At 41.3% G+C, this 19,693-nt stretch overlaps 1 protein-coding gene across 1 annotated transcript in view; it reads left to right on the forward strand.

Moving 5' to 3' along the window:
* Positions 1-19,693, forward strand: part of VDAC2 (voltage dependent anion channel 2) — a 46,892-nt gene that overhangs the window by 16,580 nt on the left and 10,619 nt on the right. The window contains exons 2-4 of the mRNA XM_068255393.1: positions 2,926-2,997; positions 5,930-5,979; positions 18,439-18,591. Coding sequence (XP_068111494.1) covers positions 2,931-2,997; positions 5,930-5,979; positions 18,439-18,591 — 270 coding nt within the window. The 5' untranslated portion in view covers positions 2,926-2,930. The remainder of the gene's footprint in view (positions 1-2,925; positions 2,998-5,929; positions 5,980-18,438; positions 18,592-19,693) is intronic.

A 19,693-nucleotide genomic window follows, 5' to 3' on the forward strand; every position in this document is an offset into this window, starting at 1 on the left:
GTATTTTTGTATGGATCAGTGCAGTGAGAATATATCCCTTGCAATGTAAGCTGAGGATATTACCATTCATTTGTATCACCTTCCACTGTTTTATCACCAAACTAGTATGTGTTAGCGCTACTACGTTTTTATCTTTGATCTTTCATTGAAAGTTTTATTTATTTTTATTTTTCCTCTTTCAAGGCTAATCTGTGTTTAAATCCCTGCTGCTAGAGACAGATGCTGCTACACTACGGCGATCCCTTGCAAAATCATATAGCTGGGGCTACCAAACAGGACTGAGTCGTTACAAAAATCATCAGACTCCTCAGTTTATGAAGCCTCCAGACTCCACAGCCCTATCAGGGCTACGGAATCTGGACTAAAATCATGCGACTCCAGCTCAGACTCCTTACTTTATGAAATCGACTCCAGGTACCCAAACATTACTCCAGATTCCAGAGCCCTGCTCCAAACTCGGTTGAAACTGACTGGTGGAAATCCTCCTTCCCCAGGGAGGATTTTCATTGGTCTACCATTCAGTGGAACACTGAAAATCCTAAGAAGCCCCAGCAGTTAAGATTTTTTTTTTAACAGTGGACCTGAGTGGATGCTCAAGGTTGCATAGTGTGAACAAGGCGACGGGCATAGCATATCCGCACCATTGTACAACTGGCATAGTGTGAATTGATAAACTGATGGGTTTTAACTTTCCATAGCAATGCATTGTGAGAAAGCTTTCAGTTAAAATGTGTGGATTAGGGGACATGATCTGCGCATGGAGGAAAAAGTTTTAGCCATTTATTTAGGAAAGGGTTCTTTAGGGTTCTACAGTAAGAGTGATTAAAGGACTTAAGAGGTGAAAAGTAAAAAAAAAAAAAAAAAAAAAAAATTATAGTACTTGCGTCTATTTTAAATCCACAGAGGATGCCATCTGCACCCTCTGTTTAATTCCGCTGGGTCCCTGCTCTGTTACCGGCCCTCGGTTGGCTCCCGACCCCACAGCCCAGGTCGGGCTCTCATTCCTCAAGTAAAATGGCCACCGTAGCTTGCCGTATAGACGCGAGTGCGCAGCTCTAGGGCTCCTCCCACCACGTCCTCGATACAGGCTGTCTCCTGTGCGTGAATCGGGGGAGGCCCTAGAGCTGCGCAGCCACACTCGTGTCTATGCAGACTGCACAACAGCGGAAAGCTCCAGGGCCATTTTACTTGAGGAATGAGAGCCTGACCTGGGCTGTGGGGTCGGGAGCTGACCTGGGACCGGTAACAGAGTGGGGACCCAGCGGAAGTAAACAGAAGGCGCGGATGGCGTCCTCCGTGGATTCAGAATAGACGCAGGTGCTGAACTTTAACTTTTCACCTCGTAAGTCCTTTAAAATGTGGAATGTATTGCCACAAGAAGTAGTTATGGCCAATTCTATGTCTGCGTTTAAGGGGGGGGGGGGGGGTTAGATGCTTTCCTTGTGTTGAAAGACGACCATGCTATAATTACTAGGTAATTCTGGTCGTGCTGTTCCAGGGATTTTATTTGATTGCCATCTGGAGTCAGGAAGTGTTTTTTTTTTTTTTTTTTTTTTTTTTTTTTTTTTCCCCTTAACCACTTCGCATCCAGACCTTGTTTTCAACTTGACCAGAGCAGTTTTGACAGTTTAGCTATGTCCCTATTTAATCAGAAATAACTTTATCCCTACTTATCACACAGAAATGAAATGTATATTGTTTTTTTTTCAAGACAAACTAGGCTTTCATTGTATGCCATTTTTTCCCTCAAACAATTTTGTTTTCTATGAATTTTAATGGGAAAACAAAGAAAAAAATAGAAAACACATGTATTTCTCAGTTTTACTAATTCCAGTTTAAAAATAAAAAGTGCTACTGTCGATAAAAAACACACATTTTGTTTGGCTATTCTTACTGCTTATCACAACACTTCGATTATGTTCCGGTCACAATTTATGGTGAAGATATTTGATTCTGAAATAGTGCTACAAAGTGTGTTTTTCACTATGAAATGAGAAAATAAAGTACCTTTTAATAGTAAAAATCAATCTCATTAGCTCAGGAAACTTATATTCCCATTCACCAATTAGTCCTGCATCAGATAGTGCCAGAGATGTGCACAGGAGCAAGCCCAATCCTGCACAGCACTGCTTCTGCTACAAGACGTATATCTACTGACCTGTGGCTTAGATGAAGTCCCAGAGGACGTATATCTACTGACCTGTGGATGAAGTGGTTAACAAGCACGCAGTTTAGATGTTTAGACTGAAGTTTGACTTCATTTGACGCATGTTTGTTTCAGGTGATTGAGACACTACTGATGCATTAAAGATCATTAGGATAGCCAGGCAGCTGGTATTCTTTAAAAGGAAATAAATATGGCAACCTCCATATGCCTCTCACTTTAGATGTCCTTTAAGTTATATTAAACATGCATAAGGATAAGTTCACTTTACAGGAAACTTGAAGACTACTTTCACACCACATAAGTTGTGCATCCTGGAAAGAGGATCACATGGCAACGGTCCTCTAAAGTCTTATCGTAACCTACCGCTGTGATTCTACCTGCACAGTGGGCCAATTTAAATATAATTGCATTGTGGTTTTATTGTCTGTTGCACTCCGGTACAATGGATGTAGTGTGAACGGAGCTGAAGAGAAAGCAAAATAGGAGGTAGCACTGCTTTTTCTATAACAAAAATGCAAATGTGCTAATCCTCTGCTTATGGTACTTCCTAAAACGCTGATCTGAACTAGTTTGCGCATCAGGTGTTTTGACTTGGCTGGTGCCATAGGACTTGCTGGTGAAGCGAAAGACCTTAAAAACGGCAAGTCAAATATTGTTTTAAAATGAGAAAGCTACATAGCAGCATGAAAATGTGTAAACTATTTGTTGCCTCTGTTTTTCCACAATCTTAAGTTTCTTTTTTTGTTCTCTACTTGCAGTTAAAATGGCTGTTCCTCCAGCGTATGCTGACCTTGGCAAATCTGCTAGGGATATTTTCAACAAAGGATACGGTAAGTCAGTAATGAGTAATGTTACACGAATGGCCCTAATTTTATATTAATATTTGATGTTTCAGGAACAATGAAGATTCTCTACCTCTTAAAGTTCTGTTCCGGATCATTCGGAACAAGGTTCTGTTTCGGGAATGCTCATCCCTAGTAGCTATATGTGCTGAAGCACGCTGCGCCATGCACTCTGCACCCACCTGACACACTCCAATAATGAAAATCACAAGAACCATTTCACACTATTGTGATCTGATTGTGTTCCAGCTTTTGCCTGATCACAAACATCCTGCATGCTGCATTTGTTCTTCTTGTATTCGTAGCATCCAGAGAAAATTGCAAAACCCAATCATTGCAAATCGTATTGTTTGCAATTTGTTTTGTGATTTACAGTATAAAATGTTCTCAGATACACTATACGCGCTTTTCTGTCATTGGAGCTTTGAGGTGTATTTTTTTTTTTTTTTTTTTTTTTTTAAATCCTCCCATTGATAAAATCGTGAGTACTGTAAAATTGCACTATTTTACAGCAATTTTAATGTAAGTCAATGGGAGCGTTTTTAAAAAGTGCTTCTAGTGTGTCTGAGCCCTTAAAGAGACTCTGAAGTCTCTTTAATAATCCTTTTTTCATAACAAAACATTGTTTAGCATATTAGCCCTAACTAAACCACTGCATCCCCGCCGCTGTATGCTAACTAAATCACTCCCCCCCCCACTCCCCGGTGTGCAATCCGTGCAGCACTTCCATGTGAGGCAGAGCTATGAGCTGCAGCCCTGCCTCACACGCGTCTGTCAGGCCGGATCGCCGCCTCTCCCCTGCCCCTCTGTCTACCTTTGCTGAGAGGGGCGGGTTAGAGGCGGAGTTCCGCCGCTGACAGTCGCGTGTGAGGCAGGGCTGCAGCTCATAGCCCTGCCTCACATGAAAGTCTAGAGGGCAGCAAAATACACGACCAAGAAAGTCGTGGATTTTGCAGGGGAGAGGGAGGGCGAGTTTGGTGGGATTTAGTGTACAGCGGTGGTTTAGATAGGGCTAATATGGTAAACAATATTTTGTCATTAAAAAAAGGATTTTTAAGACTTCAGTGCCTCTTTAAGGCAGGGAACACGCTTAACAGAATCTAATGCGGTTTCCACAATGTGCTATGGGTAATTGGGTTGCTGCTGTAATCATACCATGCACAATTTCGTTTTACCGGTTTTTGGGGGAGAGGCGACATAGTGGCTGGGATGCGACGCAATGAGCCCACAAACAGCGGCGGGGATAAGTAAATAGTATTTACTTGCTGGCAACCTGCCCTTCACGCCGTACTGACTTCATTCTACTTCCTGTTCTTTCCTCACATTTCCCTGAAACCGCGCCCCCGGTACGACGATATTATACAATTATTTGGACAGGCTTGTGGCTTGGCTTCCTATTGGAGGAAGGTAACAGAGGCGGGGAGCGGAGGGGGAGCCTGGAATTGAGTGGGAGATGCTACGACGCTGACTGACAGCCTCACATAAATAAAGCAGGCTAGCGACAAGCAGATTGTCGCTAGCTTGCTGATCTTTTGAGGGACAGCAGAGCGCAGGGGGGTGGGCTGGAAGCGGCGGTACAATGACCTAAAGGCATGTCCTTGTGCACATGACATGCCTCTGGGTCCTGTTAGGATAACAATATGCCACATCGGGTTCTCTTTAAGGCCCCTTTCACACTGGTGCATTGCGTTACGTTTTTTTTGACAGGTATCGTTACGCCAGTGAAAGTCTATGGGGCATTTAATACCTGGTACGATGCGATCCGCCGGAAGTGAAGGGTTTACCGTGAGAGCAACAGTGTCGGGCTACATGCGTAGCGACGTGCTGTGAGCCAAAGTCATGTAAGTCTATGGCGGCGCAGTTTCTTAGAAAAATTCTGCATTGCAACGCGGAAGTGTATTTCTTTCAATACACTTCTACGCAATTCAAATTTTGGCAACTGGAAGTGAGGGCTAGAGAGCCTCAATTCCTACTTGGCTTGCAGCGAGAAGGAAGATTACCGCGCATTGCCGTGGTAATCCCCGAAGGCTATTTTTAGCAGTGCGCTGCGTTCTCCGTAACGCTCTTATACAGCCATCTGCCAGTCTGAAACCAGCCTAATACCGGGCATACACGGCACGTTTGTCGGATCGGTCCCCGCGGGGTCCCCTTATCAGCCGCTCCATTCCCCGCTATTGTCCGCCCGCGAGGATCGAGCGGGAAATCTATCCGGCAGGTCATCGGACCTGTCGGATATTATCAATCGAGCCATCAGCGGCTCAATTGATAAGTCTGCGGTCGAGCCGTGTATGCCTAGCATTAGGCTTTTATACTGCAATTTTTAACAATTGAGTTTTGTGACTCTCTGGCTGATAGGAAGACAAAAGAAATGCAGCATACAGTACCTTTGTGTTCAGGCAGAATAGAATCACAGTAGTATAAAAGATTCCCACAATTTTCTTTTCTTTAAAGCTGGCCTTGCATTTTGTGATTTTCATGCAATTCGAAACTGATCGCAAAACATGGCAAATCTTGTGTAGTATAAAACTGCTCCAAAAGAATAGGATCTTCACTGGACATGATTGATTGAAGTAGACAGTTAAAACATTACTGGCCCCCACTGCATTAATCCCTTAAATAACGCAGTTACCCCTCCCCCTCTTTCATTCAGCTGAATTAGTTAATGTGCCTTTTGCAATCAGATTTAAGGGATTTGTGTTCTTGGGCCATAGGCCCTGTTGATTTGTGCCCAGGCAAATGACACTTGTGAGGAAAACATTTAGTTGATGGGTGCTGTCTAGAACATTATATGGAAATTTGCTCCAGAGTATTAAAAAAAAAAAAAAAACTTTGGATTTTTTTGTTGTTGTTACTGTTTATGGTTCTGTTTAATTTTTTGTTTCAGTATGCACAAGTTTAATTCTTTCCATTATATTTACAGGTTTTGGGCTGGTGAAACTTGATGTAAAGACCAAGTCTGCAAGTGGCGTGGTGAGTGAAAATCTACTGTATGTTACTGCCTGTAGAAAGATGGCAGAAGTGATAGCTTTAGGATCCTTTCATGGGGGGTTTGTTGCTTTCCAATGCAATGGATAACGTCACCCTATATGCTTGTCACATTAAGTGCAGTGAGGCAGGTTCCAACGGAGTAATGCACAGAATGTTGTGCATTTACAGTAGCAGTGAAGCATACTTTCACTACACTGCTTCACTGTATAGTCACACAGTGACACTTTGGCACTGTTGCAGTATTATAGCGATGTGCGAAAGGACCCGCATTCTTCAGTGGAGAGATCATCTGAGATTTTTCCAACTTGCAATACCATTTCAACGCTGCTGAAAGTTGCACGGTGTGACTTTTTGTTAGCATTGAGATGGTATCGCGACACAACCTGCATATTGTAAAATGTATATAATGGTAAAACCGGTGCAAAGAAGAATACTATACACTAAAAACAGTTTAAAATGGGAGGTAATGGTGGATTTGCCTCCCAATTGATGACTTGAATTGTCTGATTTGAGTTATAAACTTTATTGTAAACTCCACTCGACACTGGAGTGTACAATAAAGTTTAGTTTTTTTATTTAACTTGAATCAGACAATCTGAGTAATTGGGAGGTAAGTCATCCACTACCTCCCATTTCTTTACTGTTTTTAGTGTATATTCTTTTTAGGGCCTCTGTTTTTACCATTATCTACATTGTTTGTCCATGCTTAGTGGAGGGGTGTTGCCCGTTTCTTATCTACAGATTGAGTGGGGTCGAGTTGAAGCTCCCCACCTGCATGTACAATGGCTGCCTTCGCAGAAAGCACCCTATGTGTATTATTTCACACAACACAAATCAGAATAAACTATGCTATTGTGGGCTCGCATTATGCCCATATGCATTTTGTGAAATGGCTCTCATTGAATGCCGAGTGTAGTGGTGATCAATTTTTTTATTTATTTTTTTCAAACTTGGATGCAAATTGAAATTGAGTTAAGTGCTGCTGATTCCAGTCCATTTGTAATTTGCAAGTTTGAGAAATCTCATTAATCATCCCCACCAGAGTGGGGTACTTCAATTTATACGAAAAGTCACATTGTACATTAGTTGTGTGGTGCTACTATACAGTTCAATAAAAGCACGCATCACTGCCACTGTTTACTCATGTTTCCCGCTTAAAGAGCAGCTGTTAGCCATACTATCTCAGGAAGAAAAACCTATATTAGTAGATAAATACTTGCTCTGCTTACATAACATGTATTGCACTGATCACATTTTGATTTCAATGAGTTTTATATAGTAAATAAAAATCTGTTACTGTCATTTTTGGAATACCTGTGTCTAAAGCCAATCCTGATGTCATAAGTTTCCTCTCCTCTTTCTAAGTATGCATGCCCCTCCTCCTTCCTGGAAATATTGGCCAATCAGAGAGGAAAAGAGGTTTGGGAGGAGAAAATGGGAGTGGAAGAAACATCAGCCTATCAGGCTGCATTAGTTATGTCTAAAGGGGGAAAAAGGGAGGAAAGTAAAGAAAAAAAATGCACTGCAACTTCTTTTGTGGCAGATGTACCAAATAAAAGCAAGGAGACCTGGTGAATAATCTATTGAAGAAAATTGAGTGATTTTTAACTTTTGGATTGCCTGGTAAGCATCCTTATTTGTTTAGCATATAAATATAGAGAATTGATTTTACAGTGGGATGCAAAAGTTTGGGCAACTTTGTTAATATTCATGATTTTCCTGTATAAATTGTTTTGTTCCGATAAAAAATGTCAGTTAAATATATCATATAGGGGACACGCACAGTGATATTTGAAAAGTGAAATTATTGGATTTACAGAGTGCACAATAATTGTTTTTATAAAATTAGGAAGGTGCATACATTTGGGCACTGCTGTCATTTTATTGATTCTAAAACCTTTAGAACTAATTATTGGAACTCAAATTGGCTTGGTAAGCTCAGTGACCCCTGACCTACATACACAGATGAATCCGATCATGAGTATTTGAGGAGGGGGGGAGGGGGGGTGGCAAATGTAAGTTTCCATTTTCTTTTAATTTTCTCTGAAGAGTAGTAACATGGGGGGGGGGGGGGTCTCAAAACAACTTTCAAATGACCTGAAGACAAAGATTGTTCATCAATATGGTTTAGGGGATGGATACAGAAAGCTGTGTGTGTATTCTCTGAATAGAAGTGAAAATCTGTGGCGTGAGTTTGAACCTCCAGACTAAAAATCGACTCAGCAGCACTGAAAAGGCCTGGTGTTTCTTTAACAGTTTCACAGCATCAGAACTTTGTTTCTCTTATACAAACCTAATTTTTAGCTACGCAGAAGAAAACTGCCCAGGCATTTTTCCCCTGCTGCTGTGCAAAGCATGATGGGATTTCTGATGATCTCGTTCTGCTGTTTTGGTGCAATTTTTTTTTTTTTTTTTTTTTTTTTTTTTTGAACTTGACATTTGAAGTTTAGCACATGCAGCTGGGAGGGGTTATCAGGACAAAGGACAGTTGGAACTGTCTTATGCTCCTTGTCACCTCCTTTCAACCAAAAAGATGGCTGCCCCATGAATCACAAACATTTGCCTGTTCTTTTAAAACAGGGTGGGTAAAAAATTATATTTCCTATCCTAATTAACATAACTAATGTAACTTAATGACAGTATGTTTGTTTAGGCTGAAGTTCCCCTTTAAGGAGAGCTGTCCATGCTTGGAAGCCATCAAACCTGAATGAACTAGATGTTTTGTAAAGAGGAATGGACCAAAATGCCTTCAACCAGAATCCAGACTGTCATTGGAACCTATAGGAAGTGTTGAGAGGCTGTCATTTATGCAAAAGGATCACCTACTAAATATTGATTTCACACAAGCACAAGACACACTTAACCAATATTTAGTCAATAAAGCAAACCATAAACGCTTCTTCCAAAAACAAGCCTTCTTTGAACAAGGAGACCAAACCGGACATCTCCTATCTGTGATCACTAAGACACAATCCCCACTAAGCTATATACCGGCCTTGGCAACCCCATCGGGTGAATTAGTAACGGGCTTCTACTCCACTTTATACTCCTCTAGAGTTACATACTCAAAAGCAGAACTGACTCACTATTTGGAATCCATTCCTCTATTGCAGCTAAGTGATAATAACAGAGCCATACTAGAAGCACCTATTATGTTAGATGAGATTGAAATGGCAGTAGCCTCGTTTCCAAACGGCAAAGCCCCAGGAGGTGATGGTCTTCCTATAGAAATTTACAAAAGATTCCCTGAATCTCTCCTGCCTAAACTACTTCAGGTATTTAATGCCAGCTATGACAAAGAATACCTCCCCCCATCAATGTCAGAGGCAACTATCATACTAATACCAAAGCCCGGAAAGGATACACTCCTAGCGGAATCCTATAGACCCATTTCGCTTTTAACGTCAGATATAAAAATATTAGCAAAAGTCGTGGCAATGCGACTAGCAAAAGTAATCACTAGTATTATTAAACCGGATCAATCAGGTTTTATACCATCAAAATCAACCGCGATTAATATCCGACGGGTGTTTTTAAATATGCAATTACCAGCTGACAATATAGGTGATAGAGCAATTCTTTCGCTGGATATTGCCAAGGCTTTTGACAGCGTGGAATGGCAATATCTATACGCAGTCCTTGAGAAGATGCATTTTGGCCCTTGCTTCTTAAGATGGGTGCAAATCTTATATAAAGCCCCCCTTGCACGCTTGAGAACTAATGATGCTATTTCCCCCAGATTCCAGCTGGAAAGAGGTACCAGACAGGGCTGTCCCCTGTCACCATTGCTATTCGCAATCAGGGCTGTGGAGTCGGTCCAAAAATCCTCCGACTCCTCAGTTTAGGATTCCACCGACTCCGACTCCTCGACTCCGACTCCTCTAATTTGCATATTACAATTTTGTTGATTAAAAGTATGTAACATGAAATTCGTCTCTTAACTGCCAACGCTTAGGAATTTTACAAGACAATTGAAGTGAGAAGGATATGTAGACTACTATATTTATTCCCTTTAGACTAAAACTAGTCCTTGGTAAGAGTACTTGTAAAAGGTACAAACCGGAACAAAGAACATCTATCAGGCCCTAGGCAATGTAAGTGTGGGTACATGTAAGAATGATGTGCAGGTACTCTGCAGGGGAATGAGGAGATTGTAAACAGACAACACCTCTGTGTTCAATGTGCACAGCATTCTCATTGGATTCCCTGCAGCTCTGTGGGGAGTACATATGTAGAGTATAGTACTACTGTGTAACAAAGTAAACCTGAGACAGATGAAATTAAAGTTTTATACATACCTGCGGCTTCCTCCAGCCACCTTCAGGATAATCAGTCCCTCGTTGTCCTCCTCCACCACCTGGATCTTCTGCTATGAGTCCAGGTACTTGAGCCAGTCGGGCGTAGTGCGCATGCACACACTCCGCCGCCAGGAGCATACTACACCTGTGCAGCACTATTGCGCAGGTGCAGAATGTTCCTGGCTGTGGGAGCGGCATGCGGCCGGACAGCGCTGACTGGCTGAATTACCAGGACACATAGCAGAAGATCCGGGTGGTGGAGGACAGCGAGGGACTGATTAGCCTGAAGGGGGCTGGAGGAAGCCCCAGGTATGTATAAAACTTTACTTTTCATCCGTCTCAGTTACCCTTTAATTTGTAGTCACCAAACCAAATTTTAACAACATATCAAATTATTTGATTTCATCAGCAAACGGAGTGCATACATTTGCATAAATCAGCATCAATGCAGAATTATTTCCATCTCATTGACCATCTCTATTAGTGACACGGCTACACATCAGGCTTTATTCTTACAGCATAGATGTGATTTAGTATATATAAGAGATTCCTGTGTACACATCATATATACAGTCACAATCAGATATGTATATCTGACCTTAAAAATACGGGGACTGCTTTATTGAAGCAGCACAAGTAACTAATTTTGATTGGTTTATTTCATTTTTGTGGACTAAGCACAGCTATTACTGTATATATACTGTATATATACATTATTTTTAATGACTATTATCTGAGAAATAGAACATTTTATCATATTTTCTATTTTAATTAGTTACAAATTCATTAGGAGTCGGTGCATTTTTTCCCGACTCCGACTCCAGGCAACCAAAATTGCCCGACTCCACGACTCCGACTCCACAGCCCTGTTCGCAATAGCCATAGAACCATTAGCGGAATTAATAAGGAGCAATGAAAACATACGGGGATTTAGATATGGTGACCTGGAGGAAAAGATTGCCTTGTACGCAGATGACACCCTATTGTTCCTACAAGATACGAATGACTCCCTGAGGAACACTATGGACGCCCTGTTGACCTTTGGGAAGTATTCAGGCCTGACGGTCAATTGGGACAAATCCTGCATTCTCCCAGTTGACCGTCAGCAGGTGTCCCTGCCGGAGGGCTGTACAGAAATCCAGCTTGTCACCTCATTTAAATACCTAGGTATATACATCTCCCCAGACCTAAACTTATTTGAAACCCTTAATGTAACACCACTTTTAAATAAAATACGTCAAAAGCTGAAAACATGGTCTAAAATGCTTCTCTCACCAGTGGCCAGAATAAATCTCCTAAAAATGGTGACAATGCCACAACTTTTATATATATTACACAATGCCCCTGTCTGGCTTCATCTTAAGCTGTTCAAGACCATTGACAAAATATTTAGAGATTTAATTTGGGGACAGGGTAGGGTAAAGATAAAATTACAATATTTACAATACCCAAAGGACGAAGGAGGACTAGCAGTCCCAAATGCATGGGTATACTATCTGGCCTCCCAAACTCAACATATAGTGGGCTGGGGGTCGGAAGACATGAAAGACTCCACAAGATGTTTAATAGATGCACTATTGGGACATGGCTCGGTTTACGCTGCTTTAGAGGCAGGGATACCAAGGAGTTTAGGTTTGCAGGCTCCTACACTGATGCTGATGCAGAAAACATGGGATAGAATTAGAATTATGCAGGGGGTAAACGGAATTACTGCTTACTCACCGATTGAAGGGAACTCCCGCCTACCGGAGCTTCAGGGACTCATATTCTTAAAATTATGGGCTAAAAAGGGACTGGTGCTCTTGACACAGGCGCTTGATAGATCCTCTCTCCGCGCTCCACAGGACATAGCATCCCAAATGGGGGTGAGCTGCTCCCCATTATTCAATTTTCAATATATGCAACTTAAACATGCAATACTAAAACAGCAGCAATCACAGTTGTTGGATGTTAGTCCGGTGCCAATTTTTAACATGATCAGTCAGGCTAACAGCAGAAGTACCTTTATCTCTTCTTGTTATGCCTTAATTCTCAAATTATTTTTAGAAAAATTTCCCCTCAAAAGCTTTGAAAGTTGGGTAAAAGATCTTGAAGATCTAACAGTAGAGCAATGGTCAGACATCCTACAAAATATACCTCTCATGTCAACAAATGCTTCTCAAAAAATGTCCCAATTAAACATAATATATAGAACTTTACTAACACCTGCCAGACTACAGAAAATGCATCTTAAAGAAACTCCCACATGTACAAGATGTTGTAGAGACCACGGTGATTTACTGCACATGCTATGGCATTGCCCTAAACTACATAGATACTGGGGGGCCACACTAGATACGGTGGACATAGTTGTCGGCCAGAAGATTCCACGTACAATTCAAGTATGTATCCTGGGTCTAATGACAGATATACCATTGGCCGGGCATGTGCAGACTTTAGTGCAACGCCTCCTATTCCAGGCAAGAAAACTTATACTAACACTGTGGATCAGTCCCACTATCCCTAAGGCAGAGATGTGGATATCTCAGGTTAACTCATATCTTAAATTAGAAAAATTGATATATTTGCATAGAGGGGCACCTCAAAAATTCAAAAAGATATGGGCACCCTGGTTAGATACCCCAGGTCTACCAGACTTAGATCTAGTAAGATCTCGACTGTTTGCACAGCCTATAGATTCCTAATCGGGTGTTTCTATAATATTGTGATACTCTACCGTTGCTTATTCCCCTCTTATAACTATTACTATAACTGTAATGGAATGATTGGATGTAGGTACTTTCCTAACTCTAGCTCTATTTGGACCCTGAAGGGTCTATGCTTGTATCTGATGTTCACAGGATAGTAGTCATGTAAGTCTGTCTTAATGCCCTATACTGCTGTACTGAAACCTTTGAATAGTTTTTGTTAAAATGTTGACTGACTATTTTTTTTTTTATGTTTAATAAAGGCTGTTTTAAAAAAAAAAATGTGGTGCCCAAATTTATGCACCTGTCTAATTTTCTTTACAAACAAACAGAACATTTATATCGCGCTTTTCTCCTGGTGGACTCAGTGTTTAACCACTTCTCCCCCAAGGGTTTTTACCCTAATGGACCAGAGCAATTTTCACCTGACAATGTTCTTTCCTTTCATTTGCCAATAACTTTTTCAATACTTATCACAACAAAATGATCTATACCTTGGTTTTTTTCCCTCACATATTAGGCTTTTTGGGGGTGATATTTGTTTTCAGTAATTACTTTCTATGCATTTTAAAGGGAAAAACGAGGAAAAAAATAGTTTCTCAAATTCCATCCCCTATAGTTTTAAAATAAACAATGCTACCATACATAAAACCCACACATTTTGCCTGCCTATTTGTTCTGGTTATCACAAGGTTTGAATTATGTCCCCAGTACACAGTATAGTGACAATATATTACTTGGAAATAAAGGTGTCCTTTTTTTTTTTTTTTCTATGTTGTGTGGTTTTCGTTTTCTCATTGCTCACTACTGATTACAAGCCATTATTAGCAAAAAATAAGAGTAATACACCCTCATGGCATAGATATTTAAAAAAAAAGAGGCTTTAAAGTAACTTTATGCATTCTCTCTTCAATTCTGTCACTTTTCTTTTACAAGTGTTTTATTTTGGTACAGAGTATATGAAAATAATTTTCTTTTGCTTGTCACAATTAAAATGATACCCTATATACATAATCAGATAGCTTTTTGGCCACACAACACACACTTAATCATAAGCAGCACCAATTGATTTTTTAGGACCCTTTTTTTGCACCAAAAGAAATAGTCATTCATTCTTAGAAAAGCCCATGGAGTGTCTGAACAGTCAAGAAATGCTATAAATGTCACCATTCTGAAAACTAGAGACACGGGCCTACTCAAATATACATATTTTGTATCATTTGTACTTATGCGGTTTTGCTAAAATTGTACCATAACTTTGAATTTTATTTTTTTTTACAGTTTTCAGTTTGGCACACACAAAAAAAATCCGAATGACTTAGGCCTCAGCTCTCAAACTCCCCAAATTTTATTCTCTCGCTTGTCACGATTAAAATGATACCCTATGTACACAATCAGATAGCTTTTTGGCCACACAATACACTGTTAACCATGAGCAGCACCAATTGATTTTTCAAGGCCCTTTTTTTGCACTAAAAGTAATTCCATCATTCTTTCTTAGCCCATGGATTGTCTGAACAGTCAAGAAAAACCATAAATGTCACCATTCTGAAAACTAGAGACCCAGGCCTACTCGGATATACATATTATTTAACATTTGTACTTATGTGGTTTTGCTACAATTTTACCATAACTTTTTTTTTTTGTTTTTTTCCACATTGGCACAAAAATAAATTACATAGGCCTCATCTCTCAAACACCCCAAATTCTATTCTCTCCCTTGTTGGGGCTAAAATCATAACTTATATACATAATCAGTTAGGTTTTTGGGCACATGAGACTGTAAACTACCAGTAGCGCTAAAGGCTTTTTTTTTTTTTTTTCACCAAAAGTAACAATGTAATTCTTTTTTTTATTAAAGGCCCTGGAGTGACAGAACATTTTATACATGTCATTAATGTTACCATTCTGAAAACTGAAAAAGAATGGGATCACCCCGGGAGCATCCTGCGTATGCGCAGTATATTTTCTCCTACTGCGCAAGCGCAATACACTCACGGAGGTGGGAGCATGATTGAGGACGCATGCAACCAGGGTCGTGCAGGCGAGTGGCTTTGTCACCAGAATTGAAACTAAGCCACTGTGGGGACCAGAGGATCGATCCAGGACGTTGCAGGTACAGGGTGGCTGCACACGCACCTGCTTCAGCACATGCAAGCTCCCGCATGTGCTCTTTAAGGCAGGGAACACACTTGTGGGGCGGTTTGTCCCTGCGATTCCCAGGGCTCTGTCATTAATGTTTAACGCAAATGGTTTTCCGTGAACATTTCCGCATTTGTGGCGTCATGTACTTTATGCAGATGTGTGCATCATGCAGAAAAAAGCAGAAACCTGTGCAATTTAAAAACACGCAGAGGTTAAAGTTCTCTTTAGATAGGAAACACACTAGACTCATTTGTGCCCATTTTCTCATGGACGGCAAAAAAACACATGATTCTACAGGCTATTGCAGTCAATAGTCTCGTGCGGGAAATGTGTGTCGCAAATGTTTGCTCACATTTTGCAATTTTCTACGCATTGTTAAATTGCACAACTTTCTTTCTGCTTTTTTTTTTTTTTCTGCACAACGTGCACATTCACCTAATGTACAGGGGAAAACTGCCCTGCAAATGTGTACCCTGCCTTAAATAACAGGTGCGAGGTGAAAAAAAGATCCATCTACCTTGGGCTTCCTCCAACCCCTGGCAACCTATCTGTCCCTCTCCGCAGTTCTGCCTCTGTTTCAGATGCTGACCTCGTCAGGTCGGTATCCGTTGAGTGCTTAGCTGCGAGCGCTTGGCCATGACGCACGTGATCATGCTCACGTGGCCTGGAGCATATAATCCCCAGGCACAGGAGTTCTGCGCCTGCGCAGAACGCTCCAGGCCACACGAGCGAGCGTGATTGCAAGCAGCATGTTGTGCAGGCACAGAAGATGCTGCCCTGACAAGGTCGGCATCTGCTGCAGCAGAGGGGATCCCAGGATGCTAGAGCTGCAGCAAGGGACAGATGGGCTGAAAGAAGCCCCAGGTTATCACTTTTAAAGTGAATATTAGTTTGTGCAGGCAGTGTTGCTCGGATGCCCCCAATCACGATTTCGAGTAAATCCGGTTATGGCAGAATCAAAATCCAGATATGCCATGATCGTGATCCGGATTTGAATCGGAGCTTCGGATTCGACTCAGATTTCAGCTGTGATTACGTGTAGAATCTGTGATCATGGCCGTGATTACGGATTTGACTTTAACGTTAATAGCATGGATTATAAAGGTGATCAGTGGCTACAACTTAAATATTTTTTTTTTTTTTTTTTTTTGACCTAATAGTTTTTTGAGAAAATAGATTTTAAAATCTCAAATAAAGTATTCGTGATTAAAAACCACCAAATGTAGCGGTTAATAGCAAAGCCTGCTTACATGATATAAACACCAAATATTCAGGATATGTTAAGTAGAACAGTGAGAACGAGGGGCAAAAACGATTTTTCAAAAAGACGTTACAGTTTTTGAGAAAATCTATTTTAAAATCTCGTATGATAAAAGTATTCGTGGTTAAATGCACGCCAGCAAAGCCCGCTTACTTGATATAAACACCAAATTTTCAGGATATGTTGAGTAGAAAAGTGAGAACAAAGGGCAGGAACAATTTTTCAAAAAGACCTCACAGTTTTTGAGAAAATTGATTTTAAAATCTTAGACACTGAAACGAGACTAAATCTCGCTTCAGCTCTCATATATAGCAGGGGCATGTGTGCCCCTGCTAAAACGCCGCTATCCCGCGGCTGCACGAGGGTCCCTGACCCCCCCCCCCCCCCCCCCCCGCAAACCTTGGTCGCAAGTTGGTCGTAGATTTTTGCTTCCTGGAGGCAAGGGCTAACTGCTGCCTGCGCATCGCCGCCTCTCCCCCGCCCCTCTCAGTGAAGGAAGACTGAGAGGGGCGGGGGAGAGGCGGAGATACGCGTGGGGCAGGGCTGCGGCGGTTAGCCCTGCCCCAATGCGGAAGCGCTCCCCCGCATTACGGAGGGGATTTGGGGGGACAGGGACCCCCATTCAGCCGCGGGATAGCGGCGTTTTAGCAGGGGCACACGTGCCCCTGCTATATATGAGGTCTGAAGCGAGATCTATTCTCGCTTCAGACTCTCTTTAAGTGATAAAAGTATTTGTGATTAAAAAAAAAGCCGACTTTAGCGGTTAATAGCAAAGCCGCTTAACATATCCTGAAAACGTGGTGTTTATATCATGTAAGGGGACTTTGTTATTAACCACTAAATTTAGCGTTTTTATTTTCAGGATAGGTTTAGAAAACGCTGAATTTAGCGGTTAATAACAAAGCCCCCTTACATGATATAAACACCACGTTTTCAGGATATGTTAAGTTGAACAATAACGGGCAAACATTTTTTTTTTTTCAAAAAGACCTTATAGTTTTTGAGAAAATCGATTTTAAACACTGGACGTTTTAAAACGTCCATTAACTGGGAAAAATTGGATGTTTTAATACTACTGGTGGTCCAGTAGTGGTTAAACAATTAATTGCAAACTTTCTGTAAATCCAATAAACTTCATTTTACTTCTCAAATATCACTGTGTGTGTCTCCTACATGATATATTTAACTGACATTTTTTATACTCTGAGCGTTTGCGTGAAAAAAATACATTTGCCTATGGAGAGGGAAGGCACTGGGTCCTATAGAGCCTTCCTGTTTCTATCCTGTCTCTCCCCCCACACCATTCCAGCATTGTACCCCCTCTAGCAGTATTTGAGACTGCTCTCTTCCACCGCTGAAGACTTTGGAAGTCTTCGGGAGACAAGCGGCTCTGTACTGCGAACAATATAAAACCACAGAAAGAGGCACTCCACAGGCTGGAATTTATCATTTTACATTGCCTTTAAAAGGTGAGTGCAGACAGTGTTGGCAGTTCTAAGTTCTCTAGTCCGGTGTAGTCCTGTTTGATTTCAAGATTTCCGCCATAGTGACGATTTACAGGTATTTTCATACCCTCAAACATTTTCAATTTTTTGAGGAGCCTCCTACAATAGACAGCATTGTGTAGGGCTTTAGAATCTGATTATTTTTATTTTTTTTTCTTGAAAGGGAGTTTGTCTGCAACAGATGAGTTTCAACCACTGCCTTCTGTGGAAAACTGAGTTTAAGGTGCAGGTTAAATTTTTGCGTTGCAGCTACCTCTAAGGACCTGTTGCAGACAGACAAATGTGAACAGATCATATTAATAGGATCCTCGTGTGACCTGCTTTACTGATATTTGCACATTCTCACCCACTTCAAATAATGCAGGTTGCCAGGTAGTCACAGCATTGTTGCCCTATATCAGTACCTTTTTGTGTTGGCTAAGTGATGACCACTAATGCATTTCACATTGAGGCAGTAAAATGTGTTTTTATGATGATTAGTATGTAATGTCACACTGTTGTTAACGGTGTTGTCACTTCTTAACCTATATTTTTTTTCCCCTCAGGAATTCACAACCTCAGGATCCTCAAACACAGACTCTGGCAAAGTAAACGGCAGCTTAGAGACCAAATATAAGTGGGGAGAGTATGGACTAACCTTCACAGAAAAATGGAACACTGACAATACTTTGGGGACTGAAATTGCCATAGAAGACCAGGTATGTGTTCATATGACCTCAAAGTTAAATTCTGATGTAGAGGTAGAAGTGTTAGTGTGGTGGTATAGCTTAGAAGTAGAGGTTAACTCTTCCTCCTTCATAGCTGGAAGTATGTGGTATTGGAGTATATAGAGGGGCGTGGATCGCTATGACCAGAGGTGGTGACCAGGGTGATCTAATCCCCCTCAGCTGTGCCCCACATCTACAAATGCTCAGTTCCTGTTCCGATTGCAGAATGCATTTTCAAATTCAAAAGCTTGTCCCTATTAAGAACTAAAAAATATTCCTAGATTTTAAATCTGTTAAGACTAGTATGAAGGTCAGACTGCCTTAGGCCTTTTCTGAAAAAGCCATAATATTTTTTTATTTTGGACAGGTTGAATTTTTGTGGGGGGGGGTGGGAGCAAATGCTTGTCCCAATACTTTAAAGGACACCTGAACTGACCCCATACAGTAGATGGGACCAGGCAAAGTAGAACTATATTAGAAGTAAACTATAGTACTGGATCTTGGTCAAAAATTGTAATTTTTTTTCTTTACAATGCTTCTCCAAGAGCGCATAGACAGCGTCTAAGCTAGATCAAAATGCGCAGTGCTCCATATGTAGGGACTTGCATGCAATCAAGCAACAGCTTGCACAGGAAGCATAAGTCTCACCAGTTAATACAGGTACCAGTACTTATAGTGTGCACCTCTGTTTACATTTATTAGCAGCCTAGATGATACTGTAGTGTTGCAGCCATGCACAAGCAAGTCACAGATGATAGGCAGTCCCCTTCATAATCGGTCAGCAGCTTACACAGGAAGCAAAGGTCTCACCAGTTAATGCAGGTATATTACTTAGTGTGCTCCTCTGTTTACATCTATGTGCAGCTTGGCTGATTCTGTAGGGTTGTCGCTATACACAAGCAAGTCACAGATGACAAGCAATAGCCTAAGTAATCAGACGGCAGCTTATACAGGAAGCGTAGGTCTCACCGGCTGGTGCTTTTGAGGTAATCCACACAGGCCCAGAGTAGCATGCAGATAACGAGCAGGCTACAAGTTGCTGCCAGCCCTCCCACCGACCACTGGTCTCCAACTGATGTACTGTATGACGCAT

Source organism: Hyperolius riggenbachi, chromosome 10 (genome assembly GCF_040937935.1).
Source record: "Hyperolius riggenbachi isolate aHypRig1 chromosome 10, aHypRig1.pri, whole genome shotgun sequence".
NCBI lineage: Eukaryota > Metazoa > Chordata > Amphibia > Anura > Hyperoliidae > Hyperolius > Hyperolius riggenbachi.